Genomic DNA, 22,168 nt, shown 5'->3' with positions numbered 1-22,168 from the left:
AGTAGTTCTAAGTTCTAGGGGACAGATGAGCACAGCAGTTGAGTCCCATAGTGCTCAGAGCCATTTGAACCAACCATCTTCCCCTGACTTACTACCGCTATTCAACGTTTCTGTTAGGTAGACTTTCCTATTTTACTTCGGTAATCAGCAGCCTCAGTGAATTCCAGACACTATGTTCCAGTGTAATTGACACTTGAGGACATGGCGACGTAGTGTAAAGTTAGAGAAGGTCCTTTTCTTCCTCTGGGAGCCGGGGGAAAGTTCGTAAGTCTTCTGTATGAATAACTGGCGCGAACAAGCCTCAACGCCAGAAGCCAGTCTTCCCGCAGTGTTTAAAACCGAGTCCTCTGATTGACCCTGTGGAGCCCCCTCCAGAGCTTTGCACAACTGTGTGGGACTTCTCGTTTTTCAGAGGGAGCCCAGGGGCAACGGCTGTTCGCGCTGTCCTGTCAACCTTGGTGGCTTAGCTCTCTGAACAGGCGCTTCGGTCTGCTGAGGTGTCGCCCCTCCACAGAGAACTGACTCTGGACACTGCGTGTGAGGAGGGTCTACGAAATTTTGGCCAGAGACACTCAGACACAGACAGCCGGATGGTACACTCCATTGGAGCGTCGTGTTAGACACGAAATCAGGTTAAGATTTTGTAAGTTAGGTCGTATTTGCGCGTGGTAGGATGAGGACTCTTAGGTGTAGGGAGTGATTAATTTTACTTGTTTTCTCTTTTGCACGTGAAGTTTAATTCTTTTTTGTGGATCTTAGAATTATGTATCCGTTTTGTTCCATAATCTTGTAATAAGTGGCGTGGCCGCTATGAAACTGGTTATTAATTACTCGCCATTTATCTTTCAAGTGCAGCTGGCCAGCTATTGTACCAGTTTCGTTTCTGCAAAATTCAGTGTTGATCGAATTTTATGATTTTTTTCCCTTGCATGGTTTCGGATGCCACGCAGTCACTGGCCATTCCAACACTGACTGTAATTGCCCTTTTGAAACTAATGAGAACACTAAGAAAAATTTAATAGCGATGCGTGGGAGGGTAAGATTACAATATGCAGTGAACAATTTATCCACCCACGAGGCGAGAGAGGACCAATGGAACCCCATTCGGTGTAGTAAACTATAACCCTATCTCGTTCTTCGGCTCCGTAAGGGTTTGTAAATGAAAACACAGAGTAGAGTTCGCAGTCAAATTAATATAGCCCCGTTTCGACGTATCTACGAATAATGGGAAAGTAGTACCGGTACTTACGTGGAACGTCAGTTCTTAAACGTTCGACTGTGACCTCAGGATCGTATTCTGAAAAAGAAATTGATAAAACCTCAGTAGAAAAATGGAACATGTATTTCATCAGCTACTGTAAAATTATTGCTCATTGCTATACCGAGACTTCCGTCAGCTGAAATAAAATGTTACCTGTGGTGTTGAAATCTAGGTCACTGAGATCGGTAGCTATGACTACCGCCATTAAAACGCAGGTGAGCCACATACTGGTTCTGCAGAACATAATGCCGGGATGGGTTGCTACGTCAAATAAAGAACTCCCTCAAAATATCTTCATAAGATTTGCAGGCTGCTGAAGAACCTGTAATTTTATGAATAAGTGAGTTAATTTTCTTTCTACATGGTATAATACTCCTTAACTTGTGTAAATTAGTGTTTCAGTCCAACTAGGATCCTTATCACTTTACAAGACATATCACTTTGTTCTGTCCAATACATACACACACACACACACACACGCACACGCACGCACATATATATATATATATATATATATATATATATATATATATATATATATATATATATATGCTGATGCAAAGAGATGGGGCAGGGGTAGGGGGGTGTCTTGAGTATACCAGCGGCCAGCATTGGGGCGGGTAAGGACATGCCAGCAGGCACTTCCGAGCATGGTGCTGGGTGAAACTACGTACTTAGGGATCTTAATAGTAGCTACTGATTACTGACTCGCATTATTATTTAATCTTACATAGTTTACGTCTCTAGAGGCCACGTAATGATCGTGATAGATGTAAAATTATTTTAAACAATTGTACGCTATGTAATCAAAAGTATCCGGACACCTGGCTGAAAATAACAATTTCGTGGCGCCCTCCATCGGTAATGCTGGAAGTCAATATGGTGTTTTCCCACCCTTAGCCTTGATGACAGCTTCCACTCTAGCAGGCATACGTTCAATCAGGTGCTGGAAGGATTCTTGGGGAATGGCAGCCCATTCTTCACGGAGTGCTGCACTGAGGAGAGGTGAGGCCTGGTACGACGTTGGCGTTGCAAAACATCCCAAAAAGAATCCATAGGATTCATGTCAGGGCTCTGTGCAGGCCAGTCCATTACAGAGATGTTATTGTTGCGTAACCAATCGGTCGCAGCTTCGAATCCTGCCTCTGGCATGAATGTGTGTGATGTCCTTAGGTTAGTTAGCTTTAATTAGTTCTAAGTTCTAGGGGATTGATGACCTTAGAAGTTAAGTTCCATAGTGCTCAGAGCCATTTGTAACCAATCAGCCATAGGCAGTCCATTGTGAATAGGTGTTCGATCATGTTGAAAAATTCAATCGCTATTTCAAAATGCCCTTCAACAGTGGGACATACGAAGGTGCTTAAAACATAAATGTATCCATGTGCTGTGATACTGCCACGCGAAACAACTAGAGGTGCAAGCCCCCTCCATGAATAACACGACCACGCCATAACACCACCGCCTCAGAATTTTACTATTGGCACTACACACGCTGGCAGATGACGTTCATTGGGCATTCGCCATACTCACACCCTGCCATTGGATCGCCACATTGTGCACCGTGATTCGTCACTCCACACAACGTTTTTCCACTGTTCAAGCGTCCCGTGTTTACGCTCCTTACACCGAGCGAGCCGTCGTTTGTCATTTACCGGCGTGATGTGTGGCTTATGAGCAGCCGCTCGACACGAAATACAAATTTTCTCATCTCCCGCCTGTGATAGTACTTGCAGTGGATCCTGATACAAAAAAAATTATTCAAATGGCTCTGAGCACTATGGGACTTAAGTGCTGAGCTCATCAGTCCAATTGAACTTAGAACTATTTAAACCTAACGTAAGGACATCACACACATCTATGCCCGAGGCAGGATTCGAACCTGCGACCGTAGCGGTCGCGCGGTTCCAGACTGTAGCGCCTAGTACCACTCGGCCACTCCGGCCGGCAGGATCCTGATGTACGTAGTTTGCAATTTCTGTTTGATGGTCTGGATTGATGTCTGCCTATTACACATTATGGCCATCTTCAACCGTCGTCGGTCTCTGCCAGTCAACAGAAGAGGTCGGCCTGTACGCTTTTGTGATGTACGTGTCCCTTCACGTTTCCATTTCACTATCACATCGGAAACAGTGAATCTATGGACGTTCAGGAGTATGGAAGTCTCACATATAGACGTATGACACAAGTGACACGCAATCACCTGACCACGTTCGATGTCCATGAGTTCCACGGAGTGCGCCAATCTGCTCTCTCACGATGTCTAATGACTACTGACGTCGCTGATATGGAGTACCTGGAAATACGTGGCGGAACAATGCACCTAATAAGAAAAAGGGATGTTTTTCCTTATTCCCGGATACTTTTGATCACATAGTATATGCGTGTGTGTGAGAATAGCCTTCTCTTTAAATTTCGGTCAGTACTGAAGTTGGATTCAGTAGTGTGGGACGTCACAGACGGTATTTCAGCGCGAAAATCGGTGCTCATACTGTACGCTCTTTGTGCCACTGACCTGTTTCGGTTTTTGGGGTCTCGTCGTTCCGGTTTCGGCAACAGCCGCTCTCGGTAAATCGTTACAGCAATGTCACGAGAGATAATTCCGAAATTAGCATCTAGGCGGATTGATAAACGCGAGAGTCAACACGAACATTCTCTGGGTGCTGAACGTGGGACTTGGTGTAATGGAATTGAGCTCAGGCTAACGCTTTAACTTTGTGCGGGACTTGGAGTATTCTGAAGCCAGTTTCTTTGATGGACTTTGGAGCATTGCAGCTTCCTGATTATGAGATTTTAAACAGCAAATCGGTTGGTTCTTTTGCGCCGGTCGTGCACTAGGGTGTACCTTAGGCAGCTTTTAAAATCACGATTCTTTCAAGGGCGGTTCCTGAGCAAACTCTGCAAGGCTATGATTTTTTGAGCACGGTAAGTATCAGTTGGGAGGTTCTACAGTCATCGCAATGGTTCTGAGGACACGAAATTAAACTTCTGGTCAGCTTTTCTTCACTAATAAGACTTTATGACGCCCAGTCCACGACCAGTGGACACTTCATGCCCCAGCTGGTACTTCAGCGACAAAAGAATGGGCTAAAAAGGGTCTTAACAAGCGTGAAAAGAACTTAAAACATCATGTATATTTGGAAAGTTAACAAATTTGATAAAATATTTCAAGTAAATTTTTTACATTTTTAACACATCATTAGCTGGGCGTTCTCGATGAACTGTGGCTATCGAGCAAAGCACCCAAAAAATTGTAAAACGAGCGACTGTGTTTAAACCTTGTATTAAGAATACTTATTTATAGCTTATATGCGTCAAATTATATACATGAAGGGAAGTAAATAACTAACCTTTCCAGATTGTTCTGACCTCCAGCATTCCCTTTCATATAAGCAGGACACCGTGTTATAGACCAGCAGGACAAAGTTCCTGTTGGGGCACAAAACAAGGCGAATATGTTCCCCTTTAAAAGACCTTGACAGGGAGTGGGGAGCCAGCTGCATCAACCCGTGTTCCTCACCAAACCCTTTGGCATGAGAACACGCTCGCGCATCTTTACGCTGATACAGAGTAGCGGAGAGACGTTGCCCACGGAAGGGAGAGGAGACAGTGCCAGTGAGTGACAAAGAGCAATGAGATAATTGATGGTGGAAGAGAGAACCTGGCAGTGAAAGAGAAAGGCAGATTTATGAAGGCAATAACTGTGGGGCCCAAGAGAGTGTGATATTGATGGTCAGTGAGAGACTGCGGCAATAAGACAGATAGAGAGATCGATGAAAGGACAACAGACAGGAGAAAGTTGAAATGAAAAATACAAACAATTGGAGATCATACACAGCGTTGGAAGGGGGTGGGGGGCACGTATAGGTTAGGGTACATTTTGAAGTGCAGTTTCAAACACGTTATTATAAGGAAAAAGATAGGTTCAACCTTCCAGAATTTTTTAACTGAATTAAGGGGTTGATACATTCTCTCAATAATAAAAGCTCTTCTGGTTTTGATGGTGTTCCTGATAGAATACTAAAGATTTGTTCCTATTCAATTAGTCAAGTATTGTCCAAAATATGTAATGCATCATTGACTCAATGCATTTTTCCAGTGAGACTAAAACATACCATCGTTAAACCCCTCTTTAAGAAAGATGATAAGAGAAACATCAGTAACTACCGACCTGCTTAACTGCTGACATCATTTTCCAAAATTTTTGAGAAGATGTATTCTGGAAAAGTACCTCACCTTGGCAACAATAATATACCCAACAAATCACAGTTTGGGTTCCAGAAAGGTTGCTCTACTGAGCATGCCATTTACATTTTCACACACCAGACATTACAAGCATTAAATAACAAAATAGCACTGATACATATTTTCTGTTACCTATCCAAGCCATTTGATTGTGTGAATCATAGTATATTCCTAGATAAATTGAAGTTTTATGAGACTGATGGTATAGCCAACCAATGCATCATGTCATATCTAATGAAACAAATGCAGAGAGTTGTACTTGGTAGTAATTCAACCAACAGAATTCAGGGACACAATTCTGATTGTGGAGAAAGCACGTATGGGGTTCCCCAAGGCTCAATCTTAGGTCCACTACTGTTTCTCATATATGTAAATGACCTACAATCTAATGCACAACAGGCAGAATTAGTTCCTTTTGCAGATGACACCAGTATTGTAATCATTCTCAGTATACATGCAAAAATGGAAGAAATGGCGAACAAAGTCCTGAAAAGTATTGTTTTCTGCGAATGGTCTCACCCTGAATTTCACAGACACATCATATTCAGTTCTCCACCTTTAGAAGTACTGCATCAGTGATAAGTGTAACACATGGTGAAGAAACAATACATAGGGCGGAAACTTCAAAATTCTTAGGTGTCCATATCTATGAGAATTTAAATTGGAAAAACACATTTTGGAACTCCTCAAACAACTTAGTTTGGCCACATCTGTACTTAGAATTATAGCAAATTTTGGAGAGAGAAGCATCAGTAAGTTGACATATTCTGCTTATTTTCATTCAGTAATATCATATGGGGTAACTCATCTTTAAGAAAGAAAATCTTCATTATCCAGAAACGTGCTGCAAGAGTAATACGATATGCTATCAAAAATTTTCGGGACAGGTGCTGCCATCCGTTGAAAATATTACCTTTGAACTAATAGTCACCATCACCCTCGTAGTAGTTCCCATCAGCATGCACACACTGGTCCCAGCACTTCTGCCACCGGTCAAACGTTTTCTAGAAGTCCTGTTCTTAGAGAGTGTTTATCACCGCCAGCGATGCTTCTCGAATCCTCTCTAGAGTGTCGAACCGACGGCCTTTCAACTTGAGTTTCAGTTTTGGGAATAACGCGAAGTCGCAAGGTGCCAAATCCGGCGAGTACAGTGGGTGGGTTACAACCGACATGTTGTTTATTGTCAAAAAGGTCCTGGTGAGCAAGGACGTGCCACAGAGCGTGTTGTCGTGGTGCAGCAGCCAGTTCCCTTGACACCAAAGTTCGGGCCGTCGTCGCGACACGTTTTCACGGAGCCGTCGCAAAACGTCACGGTAGTATGTGGAATTCACTGTTTGGTTGGATGGGACGAATTCTTTGTGGACAATTCACTTGTTATCAAAGGAAACGATGATCATGCTCTTCACTTTGCTGTTCACCTGTCTCGCCTTTTTGGGTCTTAGAGAGCTTGGGCTCTTCCACTGGGATGATTGTTGCTTTGTCTGTGGGTCGTAACCGTAATTCCAGCTCTCGTCGCCGGTTGGATCATCAGACGCAGTCTGAGGAAGGTCCGTGCACACTTCAACACGCTGTGCCTTCGTAAAATCGCCACACACCAAACACAGAGTATTATGGAAATCACTGTGGACACGCAACACGTCCTCCCAACTGAATGCCATTCTGCACACTGACTCATCAGATATGCAGCTCTCGACACCTAGTTGTGCAAAGATCTACTATTCCTACTTTCCAGATAGCAGCACCAGTCCCGAAAATTTGGATTCCACCGCGCGTGTGGTGCTCGCCGTGATCTTCTTCTAGACATCTGTTTAAGGAGTTGGGCATTCTTATTACTGCTTCAGAGTATATTTATTCCTTCATGAACTTTGATGTAAATAATTCCAATCAAAAAGGAATCGTGCTGACAGATGTGAAAATTAACGAACAATCAGTTTAATAAGTCACGGATGCAAAATACTAACATGAATTCTTTACAGACGAATGGAAAAACGGGTAGAAGCCGACCTTTGGGAAGATCAGTTTGGATTCCGTAGAAATATTGGAACACGTGAGGCAATACTGACCCTACGACTTATCTTAGAAGCTAGATCAAGGAAAGGCAAGCCTACGTTTCTAGCATTTGTAGACTCAGAGAAAGCTTTTGACAATGTTGACTGGAATACTCTCTTTATAATTCTGAAGGTGGCAGGGGTAAAATACAGGGAGCGAAAGGCTATTTACAATTTGTACAGAAACCAGATGGCAGTTATAAGAGTCGAGGGGCATGAAAGGGAAGCAGTGGTTGGGAAGCGAGTGAGACAGGGTTGTAGCCTCTCCCCGATGTTATTCAATCTGTATATTGAGCAAGCAGTGAAGGAAACAAAAGAAAAATTCGGAGTAGGTATTAAAATCCATGGAGAAGAAATAAAAACTTTGAGGTTCGCCGATGACATTGTCATTCAGTCAGAGACTGCAAAGGACGTGGAAGAGCAGTTGAACGGAATGGACAGTGTCATGAAAGAAGGGTATAAAATGAACATCAACAAAAGCAAAACAAGGGGAATGGAATGTAGTCGAATTAAGTCGTGTGATTCTGAGGGAATTAGATTAGGAAATGAGACACTTAAAGTAGTAAAGGAGTTTTGCTATTTGGGGAGCAAAATAACTGATGATGGTCGAAGTAGAGAGGATATAAAATGTAGACTGGCAATGGCAAGGAAACCGTTTCTGAAGAAGTGAAATTTGTTAACATCGAGTATAGATTTAAGTGTCAGGAAGTCGTTTCTGAATGTATTTGTATGGAGCGTAGCCATGTATGGAAGTGAAACGTGGACGATAATTGGTTTGGACAAGAAGAGAATAGAAGATTTCGAAATGTGGTACTACAGAAGAATGCTGAAGATTAGATGGGTAGATCCTATAACTAATGAGGAGGTCTTGAATAGGACTGGGGAGAAGAGAAGTTTGTGGCACAACTTGACTAGAAGAAGGGATCGGTTGGTAGGACATGTTCTGAGGCATCAAGGGATCACAAATTTAGCATTGGAGGGCAGCGTGGAGGGTAAAAATCGTAGAGGGAGACCAAGAGATGAATACACTAAGCAGATTCAGAAGGATGTAGGTTGCAGTAGGTACTGGGAGATGAAGAAGCTTGCACAGGATAGAGTAGCATGGAGAGTTGCATCAAACCAGTCTCAGGACTGAAGACCACAACAACAACAACAACATGTTGCAACAGGACTATTTTGTCGCTACAAAACAATAATGAATAATATTTGCACCATGTATGGTAAGAGAAGAGCTCAGATGGAAAACTAGTTCTAAGCAAAGCAGAAAGGTAAAAGGAATATATAGGGAGATCTATAGAACGGCGATGTACTGGAGGGAAATATTATGGAAATGGAAGGGGACATAGATGAAGATCAAATGGGAGATATGATACTGCGTGAAGAATTTGAAAGACCTAAGTAGAAACAAGGCCCTGGGAGGAGACAACATTCCATTAGAACTACTAATAGCTTAGGGAGTGCCAGCCATGACCAAAGTCTTCCATCTGGTGAAAAAGATGTATAGGAGAAACATTTATGACACAGGCGAAAAACCGACAGCCTTCAAGAAGAATACAATAATTCCAATTCCAAAGAAAGCAGGTGTTGACAGGTGTGAAAATTAGCGAACTGTTAGTTTAATAAGTCACGGCTACAAAATACTAACACGAATTCTTTACAAAGGAATGGAGAAACTGGTAGAAGCCGACCTCGGGGAAGGTCAGTTTGTATTCTGCAGAAATGTTGTAACACGTGAGGCAATGCTGACCCTACGACGTATCTTAGAAAATAGATTAAGCAAAGAAAAACCTACGTTTCTAGCATTTGTATATTTAGAGAAAGCTTTTGACAATGTTGAGTGGAATATTCTCTTTCAAATTCTTAAAGTGGCAGGGGTCAAATACAGAGCGCAAAAGGCAATTTATAATTTCTACAGAAACCAGATAGCAGTTGTAAGAGTCGTGGGGTATGAAAGGGAAGCAATAGTGGAGAAGGGAGTGAGACTGTGTAGTAGCCTATCCCTGATGTTCTGGACATCTGGCTCTGAGCACTATGGGACTTAACTTCTGAGGTCATCAGTCCCCTAGAACTTACAACTACTTAAACCTAAATAACCTAAGACCATCACGAACATCCATGCCCTTGGTAGGATTCGAACCTACGACCGTACTGGTCGCGCGGTTCCAGACTGTAGCGCCTAGAACAGCTCGGCCACCACGATCGACTATCCCTGATGTTGTTCGGTCTGTGTACTGAGCGATCAGTATAAGAAACAAAAGAAAAATTTGGAGTAGAAATTAAAGTTCAGGAAAAGAATAAAGACTTTGAGGTTTGCCCATGATATTGTAATTCTACAAGAGACAGCAAACGACCTGGAAGGGCAGTTGAACAAGATGGACAGTGTCTTGGAAGGAGAATACAAGATTAACATCAACAAACGCAAAACGAGGACAATGAAAAGTAGTCGAATTGAATCAGGTGATGCTGAGGGAATTGGATTAGGAAATGAAGCACTTACAGTAGTAGATTAGTTTTGCTATTTGGGTAGCAAATTAACTGATGACAGTTGAAGTAGAGAGGATATAAAACGTAGACTGGCAATGGCAAGGAAAGCGTTTCTGGAGAAGAGAAATTTACTAACATTGAGTACAAATTTGTCAGGATGTCCTTTCTGAAAGGACTTGTGTGGAGTGTAGCAGTAAATGGATGTAAAACATTGACGATAAGTAGTTTAGACAATCAGAGAATAGAAGCTTTCGAAATGTAGTGCTATAGAAGAATACTGAAGATTAGATGGGCGTATCACGTAACTAATGAGGAGGTACTAAATATAATTAGGGAGAAGAGGAATTTGAGGCAAAACTTGACTAGAAGAAGGGATCGATTGGTAGGGCATGTTCTGAGGTATCAAGGGATCACAAATTGCGTATTGGATGGCAGCGAGGAGGGTAAAAATCCTATAGGGAGAGCAAGAGATGAATACACTAAGCAGATTCAGAAGGATGTAGGTTCGAGCAATTACTTGGAGATGAAGAAGCTTGCATAGGATAGAGTGGCATGGAGACCTGCATCAAACCAGTCTCTGGACTGAGGGCAACAACAACAGCAACATATTAAGGGAAATGTGCTTCAGGACTTTTGGAAGAGTGCACATGGGTTTTCGTAGTTTGAGAAAGAAAGTCTGCATGTACATGCTCCACTTTTAAGCTGTATCCTTGCATTTTCTTCATTATTAAATATCAATAACTTTCATTTGCATTCTTACTAATGTGAGGCATCTTTCACTGGTATTTGCATAATGTCAGTAAACATTTATCAGATTTGCACTGTAATCCTTTAGTGTTAGACAACATTGTTATCCACATGGGAATTTATCTGTTTTCTCCACTGCCTTAAAACTTGGCTTACTTGCCTACGAGTACAAAGGCGAGCCAGCCAGTAGTGGACGCCGTGCGTTTGCCCACGGCGCCTCTGTTATTCCGCACTCGCTACGTTTAGGCGCTGCACCCTGGCAGAGCAGAGATACACAGGGTGATTCACGAAGATATGCAAATACTTAAATATGTTATTCTCCAAGTAAAACTAAACAAAAAAGTTCATATAAACAAAGGTCCGCAAATGTTTTGTTACGGAGTTAACGGCTAATAAAAGATTTTGCCTGAAATGTAGCAACTTTGCTAATATGGAGCCATCGCAAAACTGTACGAGGTTAAAATAAAGCACCATTTCCATTTATTTTGTTGTTACTGGTCTGCTGAACCTAATAAAACATGCCCCAGACGTGTGCCTGCAGTTGTTTTCCAGAACATCCACAGAAGCAAAGACGCAATTTCATAAAATTTTTAGTTTATTAACTACTTCGCCCAATTTGTTTTTTAAATTACAGACAATTTCACTTTGGAAAAGAGAAGGTAATAACGTTGAGTGAAACTGTATGAATGTGTCAGATAATCTGCATTTATTAACACCATAGCACACGTGAATTCATATTAAACCGGAAAAGACAAAGCTCCACGTTAACGAAGTTGTAGAGTGTACATACAATAACACAATAAATCGACAATAAATGTTCAAAAATGTCTACACCGAGTTCAATGCATTTAGCTGCACGTGTATGAACGGATTTTGTTCGCTCGTTTCAGGGAAGTAAACAAATTTACTTGTGTAATTGTGTTTGCTTCTCTGAATTTTCTGCAAAAATACAGCAGATACACGTCTGGGACATGTTTTATTAGATTCACCAGACCAGTAACAACAAAATAAATGGAAATGGTGCTTTATTTTAACCTCGTACAGTTTTGCGATGACTCCATATTAGCGAAGTTGCTAAATTTCAGGCAAAATCTTTTATTAGCCGTAACTCCGTGAATAAACATTTGGGGACCATTGTTCATTTGAACTTTTTCCTTTAGTTTTATTTGTAGAATAACATATTAAAATATTTGCCTATCTTCGTGAATCACCATGTATATGTCTGCATGGCAGTGTGTTTACATATTCCATGTACAGTGCCAAATGTTCGTGTAGCCAGTCCCTCATTTCATAAAGATTCAGAAGCTCGGTTTTTAATTTTGTCTGTGAAGATAATTAACCAATTTTCGTCGTCTCTATGTATCATGCCATAGAGCTACGTTTATAACTTCTGTTATGAAGAGCGTACCCATTGTCTGCGATAGATGACAGAATGGGCGTCGATTCACATTTATTTTGTGGATGGGGATTATGAAGAATTATTTCTTTACTACCACTTCCAACTCCTCATGATAAGACACCTACTAGAATAAATGGCTCTCGAATAAGGTCCAGATCACCATCAGATGCCGACCTCCTACCGTGTCATCCTCTGCCATATGCCGACACTGATTACTTCCTCCCAGTGGCAGCGAGCCGCGTAGAGACACATCAGATTTATTTGTGTAGATACTGTCTCTCCATCTAAAGACTAGTTTCAAATTTGGAGAAAGTAAGGAGTTTACAAAGTCATCAGATCACTAAAAACAGAAATTCTGTTGGCGATGACCGAGTGTTTATAGACTTAAGATTAGTAAAAATGATGGCCTGATCGAGTTTCTGCTGATTTGGTCGGGTCGCCCCTGAGCTATTTATGTAATCAACGACTTGGTGCTTACTTCCTGGCAGAGGTAAATGTGCTGTAGGAATAGTGATCTATAAAACTGTACATAGCCAGACCATCTTTAATTATATACCTGTTTCACTCCTTCCACTCTTTTCAGAATTCTACGAAAAAGTGGCTACGAAATAGTTGTGACGCTTTTAATTGAGCAGGACTCTTTAACTACGTTACAGTTTCACTTTGAGGACCTCTCCACAGAAAATGGGATGTAAAGTGATTCATTAGCTAATACGATAATTTATCTTGTTGGTGTATTTCGTGACCGTGCAAAAATCTCCGATCGTGAGGAACACCAAGTTCTACTTGGCATCTACATCTACATCTACGTGATTTCTCTGCTATTCACAATAAAGTGCCTGGCAGAGGGTTCAATGAACAACCTTCAAGCTGGCTCTCTACCTTCCTCTCTCGAACGGTGCGTGGGCAGAACGATCACCTAAATTTTTCTGTGCGAGCCCTGATTTCTCTTATTTTATCGTGATTATCATTTCTCCCTATGTAGGTGGGTTATAACAGAATGTTTTTGCGATCAGAGGAGAAAACTGGTGATTGAAATTTCATGAGAACTTCCGGTCGCAACAAAAAACGCCTTTCTCTTAATGACTGCCACTCCAATTCAGGTATCATGTCTGCGGCACTACCTCTCCTATTTCGCGATAATACAAAACGAGCTGCCCTTCTTTGAACTTTATCGATGTCATACGTCAGTCCCACCTGATGCGGATCCACACTGCACACCAATACTCCAGAATAGGGCGGACAAGCGTGGTGTAAACAATCTCTTTAGTAGAAAAGTTACAGCCTTTTAAGTGTTATGCCAATGAATCGCAGTCTTTGGTTTGCTCTACCCACCACATTACGTATGTGACCGTTCCAGTTGAGGTTATTTGTATTTGTAATCCCTAAGTATTTGGTTTAATTTACACCCTTATCATTTGTGTGACTTATCACGGAATCGAAATTTAGCGGATTTCTTTTAGTACCCATGTGAATAACGTCACACTTTTCATTATTAATGATTTGTGGTGTAAGTCAAACTCCTCTTCCATATGTCGAGTCTGACATTCGTAACGGAAGTCATAGGCTGTTACAGGCACGAAACCAAGGGGGAACACGACATGTGAGTTCGGACAAAGGCCGGTGCTGGGCAGTCTCTCGCTCTTAATCTCCATAAATAACCTTGTAGAGACTCTAGCGTGCGGTTAAAAAACTACAACTCGTGGCCCAAGCATACTAATCAAGAATCCAAACTCAGCCTCATAAAACAAGGATGACAGCCGAAGATGGGTACGTGAGGTTCACGGCTGGCAGTGTATGAGTCTCAATACCACAGTGAGTCGCATTATGCGTTTCCAAACAAGCAGCAGTGACCTACTTGCAGCAGTATTAAAGCGTTAATGGTCACAAACTAAATGAAACAGTTGGTGTAAAATTCCTTGGTGTCCGAATGGGTAACAAATTAAAAAGTCGTCAAGGAACAGAGACAAACTGATCAAGAACATCCTCCGCTCTCAGAAGCACCTCGCACCGTACTGACCTACAGGCAGTGAGCTTTGCGTATTCTGCCTCTTGTCACCTTGATTTCCGGTAACGTCTCCTGGTGCACTGCACCTAAAGCAGATAAAGTGTTTATTCCGCGGAAGTGGACAGTAAGAATACTGCGGCGGGTAGATAATCTTGCTTAACTCTTTTTATGGATCCCACTGTTGTTTCACTGGTTCCGATTACGTTTACTGTAGCCGACAATTACACTCGGTTTTACCAAAGCACAGGGCTATTCAAGAGACTGCGCAGAAACTGAAACGGCTGCCATTGTTTTTCGTCGGGAATTGGTGATACGTACACGAGGATTTTGATACGCCCCTACAAAATAAAAAATAATTTTTGGGGATCGTCAGATGTGGAGAGCGAGGTGATCATGCTTCTGGACCAAATCTACCTGTCCAGCGTCTGAATTACGTGGAACTGAGTGCGTCACGTACATCAAAGTAAAATGTGCTAATGGTCTGCCAAATGGACATTTCTGCAGTGCACAACATTGTCGACTAGACAGTACACTGCTGAAGTTCAGAGGCGTTTTCATTGATTGTCTTGTTGTTCCTGAAAATCCGTAGCCTGAGATTTGGTTACAACTGGTTAAGTTGTTTCGTTTTGGTTAACCTGTCAGCTCCTTCGGTTTGTGTGCAGTCTTTCGAATAACTCTGCATACCGTAATGAATTCTACGTCCAACTATCCACAATATTCTTACTTGCTTCAGCAAAAACATTGATCCGTCCTCAGTGTCTGAAGCTCTGTCTAATGGCAAATAGGGCTTACATAGACTGCCACTTTGTGGAAGAAGCTTGCTGCATGTATCCGCTGCTCATACTGCAATTCGGACCCGACATGCTGAAATCTAGAGTAAAATTAGTTCAGAAAACAGTTTCAAAAGCATACAAGATGCGATTACAATAATGTTGGTAGTAGTGGCAGTGTTAAAATTATGCTGTAAGAGTAATGTGCTATTGTGCGTAGCTCAACTTGAAGTGTGGTGTCTAGCTTTTGAAGATTTTGTTCCATTGTGTCTAACTTTTGAAGATTTTGTTCCATTGTGTCTAACTTTTCAAGATTTTGTTCCATTGTGTCTAACTTTTGTAACCTTTGTCCCATTTGTTGCATTAACTGTAATTAGTAGTTGTAAGTTCTACGGGACTGGTGACCTCAGAAGTTAAGTCCCATAGTGCTCAGAGCCAGATGTCCAGAACATCAGGGATAGGCTACAACACAGTCTCACTCCCTTCTCCACTATTGCTTCCCTTTCATACCCCCCGACTCTTACAACTGCTATCTGCTTTCTGTAGAAATTATAAATAGCCTTTTGCTCTCTGTATTTGACCCCTGCCACTTTAAGAATTTGAAAGAGAATATTCCACTCAACATTGTCAAAAGCTTTCTCTAAACATACAAATGCTAGAAACGTAGGTTTTTCTTTGCTTAATCTATTTTCTAAGATACGTCGTAGGGTCGGCTTCTACCAGTTTCTCCCTTCCTTTGTAAAGAATTCGTGTTAGTATTTTGTAGCCGTGACTTATTAAACTAACAGTTCGCTAATTTTCACACCTGACAACACCTGCTTTCTTTGGAATTGGAATTATTGTATTCTTCTCGAAGTCTGTCGGTTATGTTTCTCCTATACATCTTTTTCACCAGATGGAAGACTTTGGTCATGGCTGGCACTCCCTAAGCTATTAGTAGTTCTAATGGAATGTTGTCTCCTCCCAGGGCCTTGTTTCTACTTAGGTCTTTCAAATTCTTCACGCAGTATCATATCTCCCATTTGATCTTCATCTATGTCCCCTTCCATTTCCATAATATTTCCCTCCAGTACATCGCCGTTCTATAGATCTCCCTATATATTCCTTCTACCTTTCTACTTTGCTTAGAACTAGTTTTCCATCTGAGCTCTTCCCTTACCATACATGGTGCAAATATTATTCATTATTTTTTGTAGCGACAAAATAGTCCTGTTGCAATATGTTGTTGTTGTTGTTGTTGTGGTCTTCAGTCCTGAGACTGGTTTGATGCAACTCTCCATGCTACTCTATCCTGTGCAAGCTACTTCATCTCCCAGTACTTACTGCAGCCTACATCCTTCTGAATCTGTTTAGTGTATTCATCTCTTGGTCTCCCTCTACGATTTTTACCCTCCACGCTGTCCTCCAATACTAAATTGGTGATCCCTTGATGCCTCAGAACATGTCCTACCAACCGATCCCTTCTTCTAGTCAAGTTGTGCCACAAACTTCTCTTCTCCCCAGTCCTATTCAAGACCTCCTCATTAGTTATAGGATCTACCCATCTAATCTTCAGCATTCTTCTGTAGTACCACATTTCGAAATCTTCTATTCTCTTCTTGTCCAAACCAGTTATCGTCCACGTTTCACTTCCATACATGGCTACGCTCCATAGAAATACATTCAGAAGCGACTTCCTGACACTTAAATCTATACTCGATGTTAACAAATTTCACTTCTTCAGAAACGCTTTCCTTGCCATTGCCAGTCTACATTTTATATCCTCTCTACTTCGACCATCATCACTTATTTTGCTCCCCAAATAGCAAAACTCCTTTACTACTTTAAGTGTCTCATTTCCTAATCTAATTCCCTCAGCATCACACGACTTAATTCGACTACATTCCATTACCCTTGTTTTGTTTTTGTTGATGGAGTCTACTAATATCAATATAGGAAGGCATCAGACGAGCTGTTGCATTCCAAGTCATGGAACACCGCAAAAACCTATCAAAATAAAGTTCCTTCTAAATGGTTCAAATGGCTCTCAGCAGTATGGGACTTAACATCTGAGGTCATCAGTCCCCTAGAACTTAGGACTACTTAAACCTAACTAACCTAAGGATGTCACACACATCCATGCCCGAGGCAGGATTCGAACCTACGACCGTAGCGGTCGCGCGGTACCAGATGAAGCGCCTATACCACTCGGCCACAACGGCAGGCAACGTTCCCTCTCCTTCTTCCTTAAGTGACCAATGAAACGAACTATCTTTTTAAAATTTTGACGTAACGGCATGCGCAGTGAACAGTAACAACAAAATATAACGGACACTGCATAGCTAGAGCGCTGCTACTGGCTGAAACGTTGGTTTTTCTGCAGCAGCAGTAGTTTCATGCATGATGACGCGGTACCACACCCAGATAACATTTATATCGACTGACTCTCGCCGCTGAAGCCTATCCAATCATAACACTATAATGAGTCACTCTCCTCTAACATTACCTTTTTTTTTATATATAGAGATAACCGATACCATGCGTAGTATGGATTCTTGCATAGGTTAAAATTATCTCAGCTGTTTCCTTAAAAGAATTCATATGATTTTGTATACGATGTATTCTATGTCAGGCTAAAATACATAAGAAAGAAATTAATGAGTTACAATTGATATGTACTAACAGTTAAAATTAGTCTTATTTTAAAAATAACTGAAATTACGAAATTTGTGGTATGCTTAAAATATTACTAAATGTACAATCTAATACTAAATATTAAATTTATTTCCAGATTGATTTAGAGAATGATGATATATTTTAGCGAGGAATATTCTTTGGTAAAATACTCCGTCGTCAGTCCACGAGTCGCCTACCGGGACCATCCGACCGCCGTGTCATCCTCAGTGGGGGATACGGATATGAGGGACGTGGGGTCAGTGCACCGCTCTCCAGGTCGTTATCATGGTATTCTTGACGGAAGCCGCTACTATACGGTCAAGCAGCTCCTCAATTGGCATCACGAGGCTGAGTGCACCCCGAAAAATGGCAACACCGAATGGCGGTCTGGTTGGTCACCCATCCAAGTGTCGACCACGACCGACAGCGCTTAACTTCGGTGATCTCACGGGAACCGGTGTATCCACTGCGGCAAGGCCGTTGCCGTTCTTTGATAAAGAAAGTTGTAAACTCTTTTGCTTTTTTAAACTCTTTGGAATAATGTGAGTACTGCAGAATGTAAGGTTCAAATGGCTCTGAGCACTGTGCGACTTAACTTCTGAGGTCATCAGTCGCCTAGAACTTAGAACTAATTAAACCTAACTAACCTAAGGACATCACGCACATCCATGCCCGAGGCAGGATTCGAACCCGCGACTGTAGCGTCCGCTCGACCCCAGACTGTAGCGCCTAGAACCGCACGGCCCAGAATGTAAGTAGTGGTGGGCCTGCCTCTGATGGAAGTAGATGTTTTCTAAGTTTGTTACCAACTATTTAATTATTGTTTTTTGGTTATCTGGAAAATGTGAAAACGGTGTGATGTTGAGAGATGTGACAAAGAATAAAATGCACGAATAATACAGGCAAATCTTCATCGGTTATTTAGTCATCAAGAACCTAAGAAAATCGAATTCCTAGGTGCAAGAATATACCCCAAGATACAACTTTGAGCCATCGACAACAACAACGAGATGATGAAGATAAGTAAAAAGTTATTCTTTTGTATATCTTACGCATCTCTAAGCTTTCCAAATTCGCGCAAAGACAGAGGATTTCAATAGTGATGAGTGGGAGAATAAGAATACGAAGTTAAGAAAGACAGAATAAAGGACTCGGTCCTTCCTTTCACAGTGGCGGCTTTTAAGAATGAGGAACACTGATAACAGGAGACTAGGAAGCTGAGTTAAGTGAGGGGCGCGACACGCGGCACGGCGGCGGCAGAAGTGCGGCGGAGACTCACCGGAGGCGTGCAGCGGCGCAGCAGGCGCAGCAGTGGCGGGCGGCGGCGGCGGCGGCTCCCGCCTTCTCCTCTGGCCCCGCTCGCTCCCTGGCCACGGCTGGGCTGGGCCCGGTTGCCGCCCCCACCCACCCCCACCCACTGTGCCCGCCGCCTCCCCTCTCTGCTCCGCCCCCATCCCCACTTGCCCCCCCTCCCCCCCCCCCACACACACACACGCCCGACGCCAACAACGAAACATCTGCAGCTGTCTGACGTCTGAAGTACTCCTGCGCAGCCTCTCACACCGAGGACGTGGAGGGCACCTTCGTAATGAGGACAACTGCGCTGCTGCTCTTTCTCAGCTCGCGGCCTCTCTCGACTTGACTCCAGGAGGGTCGCGTACCTGCACACGGTGAGCTCTTCATCCCAGCGGTCATTCTCTCCTCCCCCTCTGAAATACGCACTCCGGACAAAAAACTTGTAACCTCAGGCGTCGTCACTCTCATACCGCGCCTCTAGTCTCCACAGTGGCCTCATTTCCGTGAAGAATAGAGTCCTCGTCGTTTCTGAGGTGTGCCGTATAAATGGTAATTGGATCTGTAGAACTACAAAACTGTGAGGAGAGTCAAATCAGGAACGTATGTGTTCAGCCCTATGAACTCAGCAGTTGTCATCTTGAAAGGTGGTAGCGTATACAGCATAATCATCATCAAAGCTTCAGATGAAATGGGACACTTTGACAACGAAAATGTTTAAATAAACACCGTGGTTAATGTTCACTGTAACCTCAGGCAGAGTAAAAAGCACACTGAAACTTCACAAATCCACTTCCACCCTGAACTGCATCCTTTGTTGGTGTTGTTGTTCTGGTCATCAGTCCAGAGTCTGCTTTGATGCAGCTCTCGATGCTACTCTATCATATGCAAACCTCTTGATCTCTGAATAACTAATGCAACATACATCCTTGTAAATCTCGGCCTCCCTCTATGATCTCAGTGCTTCCCTCTAGCACTAAACTGCTGATCCCTTCATGCCTCAGAACCAACCAATCCCTTCTCCTAGTCAAGCTGAGCCACAAATTCCTCTTCTACCCAATTTTATTCAGTACCTGCTCAATAGTTATGCGATCTACCCATTTAATCTTCATTAGTCTTCTACAGCACCACATTTCTAAAGCTTCTGTTCTCTAGTAGTCTACGTTGTTTCTCGTCCATGTTTCACTTCCATGCGTGGCTCAACTCCATACAAATACTTTCAGAAAAGCCTTCTTCGCACATCTATACTTGCTGTCAACAAATCTCGCTTCTCTAGAACGGTTTGCTAGCCATTGCCAGTCTACATTTTATATCCTCCCTACTTCGACCATCATCAGTTATTTTGCTCCCCAACAATCAAAACATTTCTGCTTCAAGTGTTTCATTTCCTAAACTAATTCCCTCAGTATGACCGGATTTAACTCGACTACATTCCATTATCCTCGTTTTCTTTCGTTTATGATCATCTTATATCCTCCTTTCAAGACACTGTCCATTCTGTTCAGCAGCTCTTCCAGGTCCTTTGCTGTCTGTGACTGAATTACAATATTATCGCCAAACCTAAAAATTTTTATTTTTTCTCTATGGATTCTAATCCCTGCTCCAAATTGTTCTTCACTTTCCTTTACTGCTTGCTCAATATACAGATCGAATAACATCAGGGATAGACTACATCTCTGCCTCACCCCCTTCTCAACAACTCCTTTCATACCTCTCGACTCTCATAACTGTCATCTCATTTCTGTACAAATTTATACCCCTACCACCTTCGGGATTTGAAAGAGAGTATTCCAGTCAACATTGTCAAAAGCTTTTTCTACGCCTACAAATGCTAGAAATGTAGGTATAACTTTCCTTAACCTATCTACTAAGATAAGTCATAGAGTCAGTACTGACTCGCATGTTCCAACATTTCTATATACTCCAAACTGATCTTCTCCGAGATCGGCTTTTACCAGTTTTTCCATTCATTTGTGAAAAATTTTTGTCAGTATTTTTCAGCCATGACTTACTACGGTTATTTTCGCACCTGTTGAAACCTGCATTCTTTGGAATTGAAATAATTATATTCTTAAGTATCATAAATCGTATTTCATCTTCATCTATGCCCTCTTCAATTTCCATAATAGTACCCTCCAGTGCTTGCCCTTGTATAGACCCTCTATATACTCCTACCAACTTTCTGTTTCCTTTCTTTGCTTAGGACTGGTTTCCCATCTGAGCACTTGATATTCATACAACTGGTTCTCTTTCCTCCAAAGGTCTCTTTAACTTTTTTGTAGGCAGTGTCTATCTTACCCCTAGTGATATATGCTTCTACATCCTTAGTACCCGTGGTAGCGTCTTTGATTCATAATCAAAACGTCTACGGTCCCGGGTTCGATCCCCGCCACTGCCTAAATTTTGATAAATAATCAGCATTGGCGGCCGAAGACTTCCGGCATAAGAAGTCAGCCCCATTCTGCCAACGACCTTGTCAAAGAGGGCGGAGGAGCGGATAGAGGTTCAGGGCACTCTCTTGTCCTAGGGGTGGGAAATTGCCCCTAAAGGCGGAAGCATCAGCAATGATCAACGGCATGAGGATGCAGAAGGCAATGGAATCCACTGCATTAAAGACACATGACGTGTATCCACAGGACACGTGGCCTGTAATTGATGAAGTGTCATGATGATCTCTCCATTGGCAAAAGATTCCGGAATAGTCCCCCATTCGGATTTCCGGGAGGGGACTGCCAAGGGAGAGGTTACCATGAGAAAAAGATTGAATAATCAACGAAAGGATAACGTTCTACGAGTCGGGGCGTGGAATGTCAGAAGCTTGAACGTGGTAGGGAAACTAGAAAATCTGAAAAGGGAAATGCAAAGGCTAAATCTAGATATAGTAGGGGTCAGCGAAGTGAAGTGGAAAAAAGACAAGGATTTCTGGTCAGATGAGTATCGGGTAATATCAACAGCAGCAGAAAATGGTATAACAGGTGTAGGATTCGTTATGAATAGGAAGGTAGGACAGAGGGTGTGTTACTGTGAACAGTTCAGGGACCGGGTTGTTCTAATCAGAATCGACAGCAGACCAACACCAACAACAATAGTTCAGGTATACATGACGACGTCGCAAGCTGAAGATGAACAGATAGAAAAAGTGTATGAGGATATTGAAAGGGTAATGCAGTATGTAAAGGGGGACGAAAATCTAATAGTCATGGGCGACTGGAATGCAGTTGTAGGGGAAGGAGTAGAAGGAAAGGTTACAGGAGAATATGG

The 22,168-nt window shown here is 42.4% G+C and overlaps 1 protein-coding gene across 2 annotated transcripts in view; it reads right to left on the bottom strand.

Moving 5' to 3' along the window:
* LOC126426877 (ankyrin repeat domain-containing protein 65-like) overlaps positions 1-22,168 on the bottom strand; it is a 161,048-nt gene that overhangs the window by 84,401 nt on the left and 54,479 nt on the right. The window contains exons 1-3 of one of the 2 annotated variants that reach the window (XM_050088919.1): positions 18,894-18,986; positions 1,415-1,583; positions 1,250-1,297 (exon numbers count right to left, since the gene is read on the bottom strand). In XM_050088919.1, the coding sequence (XP_049944876.1) occupies positions 1,250-1,297; positions 1,415-1,505 (139 nt within the window). In that variant the 5' untranslated portion in view covers positions 1,506-1,583; positions 18,894-18,986. Of the gene's footprint in view, positions 1-1,249; positions 1,298-1,414; positions 1,584-18,893; positions 18,987-22,168 lie in introns of those variants that run through there. The other variant, XM_050088920.1, reaches the window with a different exon arrangement.

Source organism: Schistocerca serialis, chromosome 11, assembly GCF_023864345.2.
Source record: "Schistocerca serialis cubense isolate TAMUIC-IGC-003099 chromosome 11, iqSchSeri2.2, whole genome shotgun sequence".
Lineage (NCBI taxonomy): Eukaryota > Metazoa > Arthropoda > Insecta > Orthoptera > Acrididae > Schistocerca > Schistocerca serialis.
This window is presented reverse-complemented; position numbering and strand designations above follow the sequence as displayed.